Source organism: Anomaloglossus baeobatrachus, chromosome 6 (assembly GCF_048569485.1).
Source record: "Anomaloglossus baeobatrachus isolate aAnoBae1 chromosome 6, aAnoBae1.hap1, whole genome shotgun sequence".
NCBI classification, from domain to species: domain Eukaryota; kingdom Metazoa; phylum Chordata; class Amphibia; order Anura; family Aromobatidae; genus Anomaloglossus; species Anomaloglossus baeobatrachus.
In genome coordinates, this window is record NC_134358.1 from 472,308,141 (window position 1) to 472,312,009 (window position 3,869).

Sequence of the window (3,869 nt, forward strand, 5' to 3'; positions counted from 1 at the left end):
GCTTCTTTGCACCCTCAGCCTTTGTGCACCCTCAGCTTCTTTGCAACCTTTAGCCTCTGTGCACCCTCAGTATCTGGGCACCCTCAGCCTCTGTGTACTCTCAGCCTCAGTAAACCCTCAGCCTCTGTGCACCCTCAGCCTCTTTGCACCCTCAGCCTCTTTGCATCCTCAGTATGGCTCTGGAGGAGACAGATGTGTAGAAAGCCTGAGTTCCACTGCACATTACATGCCTCTATGAAGCTAGAGCAAGTGACGATCTGTTGCTTCCCTTGAGATGGCTACAAAGAAAAGGGCCCATAGTCTCAGCTTGTCAATTTCCCCGTGTGATCACATGACCAGCACCTCCCTGCTTAAGGATGGGGATAGATCTCCACGTCAGCTTACGTCTTCAAATTTCTACTTCACGGATCTGCTTCAAAGAGGCAGCTGCATTAGAGAATCATGTTAAGCTCAGCTAATGCGGACAGCCCGAGGTAGCCTAATGATGGATTTTGATGAGCGTGTTCCTTGCTCCTCTAACATGTACTTGCCAAGTTGCACTTACTACGTCTCGGGTCCTGATTTCTCCAGTCTTCCTTCCTTTTTACCCCAGACCCCATCTTCTCGTCCAATGCCCTACTCCTACTCCTCCAACCTAGCCCAGGTGCAGCCAGTGAGAGAGGTTACCTTCAGGGAGTATGCCATTGACACTTCAAGTAAGTGGCACCCCAGGAGCAATCTGCCCCACTGCTACTCAGCTGATGACATTATGCACAGGGACTGCACGGGCACCACTGCCATGGGAAACAGCACGAACGTCTACCACCCAAATGCCAACATGCCCTCCAATTTCTATAGCACTGTGGGCAGGAATGGGGTGCTGCCACAAGCCTTTGATCAGTTCTTTGAGACAGCCTATGGCAGCCCGGATAATAACAGCCAGCAACCTTCGGATTATTCTGCGGACAAACACTGCGACAAAATGCCAGGAGCTTCTGCTACAACTTCAAGTTCGGAGCCCTGCAGAGAGGCAGAAGAGAAGGAGCGCAGGACGGAGAGCAGCAGCAGCAGCAGCTCACACTCATCTTCCGGCAACAATGAGGACAAAGCCAATGTGTCCAGTACGTATGCAGCGGCGCAGCCTGTCCCGCACCGAGCGCGGCGCTGTTAAACTTTTATATGCTGTTTTATAAGCGTATAAGCTTTATGGAGGCCTTTAGATTTCCCTCAACAAAACTTTCTTATAAAAGGCAAGATCACGTGTTTAGCACTGAAATTGGCCGTGAAATAGCAGCGACCAATAGATGCCTTAAGACAATCCTTCCCCCTTTCTCCCTTTTAAAACTCTGAGGTCGGTTTGTAGAGAATATAGTGAGTAAAGAATGTGCTCCAATAAAATTACAGAGTAACCCTGCATGGTTTCATATCATGGTCTGCCAGCAGGAATTCCCTGCCACAATGGGAGCAAATATAGACACAGGTGTTGCTGGGGCACTAAGCAATGCGTGGTGGGCATCTACCACTAATGCAGAATGCCAGGGATCACCATAGCAGTGATTTCATGGGGCACGACTTGGAACTTGGGGATTTAGGTATCGTGGTGGAGTATGGAATATTCTCAGCTGAAATGATAACACATAGATGACTTTTATTTTTTTTTATTTTTTTTAATTGTACTTTATGCAATCAGTTTTCTAAATGTAACTCTAATGTTGCTGCTGTATTAGTTATATTTAGTTTCCATTTTTTAAATAATAATAAGTAGCTGAATACTGTAATGTGTATTAATGCTCTACAACAATATCTATCTATATCAATCAATCTATCTATCTATATCAATCTATCTATCTATCTATCTATCTATCTATCTATCTATCCATCCATCTATCTGTATCTATCCTTTAATGTTGCACAGTCAAGCTATATATGTATATATACATACATACATATGTATAGAAATATACGTGTATATATAAACACACATGTAATATATACATATATGTGTGTGTGCACAGATATAGTATATGTGTCTAAACGTGTGTGTGTGTGTGTGTGTGTGTGTATATATATATGTGTGTGTACATATATACATATATGTGTGTGTGCATACACGTGCACAGATATAATATATGTATGTGTCTATATATAGTGTGTGCATATATATATATATATATATATACACACACGTGTGTGCGCGCAAGTGCACAGATATAACATATGTATATGTCTATACATATGTGTGCATATATATACATATATGTGTGCGCTCACATGTGTACAGATATCATATATGTGTGTGCATCTATACATATGTGTATATATATAAATATGTGTATGCGGACACATGCACAGATATATCATATATGTGCGTGTCTATACATGTGTGTGTATATATATATATTTATTCACTTATATGTGTTTATTCATGTGTGTGTATGTGTGTGTATGTGTGTATATATATATATATATATATATATATATATATATGCAAAGATGTAATATATGTGTGTCTTTTTATATATATATATATATATATATATATATATATATATATATATATATATATATATACATATGTGTGTGTGTGTGTGTGTGAGTGTGTGTGTGTATATATATATATATATATATAGGACTTCATGCACACATGGACATGCCATAGACAGATTTGACGCATAGACACTCTGTCCATTGCGGTTTCTTGCAGTGTTGTTGGGTATCCTCAGCCCTTGGGCTTCAGTCATGCTGTAAATGGCTGCATTTGATGGGCTGATACATTTGTAACCATATAGTTTTTTATTTTTGCTCCACAGGTGGCCAACGAACCCGTAAAAAGAGGTGCCCTTACACCAAATATCAAATTAGGGAACTGGAAAGGGAATTTTTCTTCAGTGTCTATATAAACAAAGAAAAAAGGCTACAATTATCACGAATGCTCAATTTAACCGACCGACAAGTCAAGATCTGGTTTCAGAATAGGAGGATGAAAGAGAAAAAAATCAACAGGGACCGACTGCAATATTACTCCGCTAACCCCCTGTTATGAGAGCCCAGTAATGAGAGTAGCAGCGTTTCCCGGATCTATGGCGGTTGGTATGTGGATGCAGAAGCCTTCTTTATGGAGTGTAATGCCTCTTGTATCCGGCGAGGATGAGGGTTGTAGTACTGTCTCCATTTCCTGTGCTTAGATGCCGCACCAGTAAAATGTCACAAGCATTTCCCTAAATGTAACAGGACAAAGGATATTTCAAGTATCAGCTGTTACGGATCTAAAGGACCAATTTGATTGAACAATTCGGTTGTAATGTCCTATTTGGGTGATCACCAAGTCTTCGATTTGTTTAACATTTTCTTCATATATAAACCCATACAGCTCCAGATAATTTCACACTTGCATTAAAGAAAATGAAAATTGGGGGGAAAAAAAAATAAAATCACTTGTATTTCTGTAGTTGAATTTCCAAGCGTCCTGCTGTGTCCCCCCCTGTTCTTACCCTTATTGATCAGTTTACTTATGTGGTCTATGAGACATGCACTTTGATTGCTAATATCAATCTCTGTCTGTGACAATTCTGTGGAAAGCCACAGATACAAATCAGACAACCTCTATCTATAATGATAAACCTGATGAAATGAGCAGCCAGACAATGATGAAAACACCAGAGAGAATAATCCAATAATCTGCATAGCATCCCTTACCCTTCTTCATACCAAATACAGTCAGATTATTTTATTCTGAAGTGATGTGACCAGGTTATAGTTTATGTCAGATAAAATCTCATTTAAATATATAAATATATATAAGACCTAAAAGAACCAAAGTTATTCAAAGTGATTATATTTGAAATGATATACGAGTTTATGGGACATGATAATCTATTTGTACTATCTCC

The 3,869-nt window shown here is 39.8% G+C and overlaps 1 protein-coding gene across 1 annotated transcript in view; it reads left to right on the plus strand.

The window, feature by feature from the left end:
* Positions 1-418: 418 nt before the first annotated feature.
* The window catches only part of HOXA11 (homeobox A11), a 3,774-nt gene continuing 323 nt past the window's right edge, over positions 419-3,869 (plus strand). Inside the window, exons 1-2 of the mRNA XM_075316688.1 lie at positions 419-1,100; positions 2,790-3,869. The exon at positions 2,790-3,869 is cut by the window's right edge and continues 323 nt beyond it. Of these exons, the coding sequence (XP_075172803.1) occupies positions 458-1,100; positions 2,790-3,022 (876 nt within the window). The 5' untranslated portion in view covers positions 419-457 and the 3' untranslated portion in view covers positions 3,023-3,869. The remainder of the gene's footprint in view (positions 1,101-2,789) is intronic.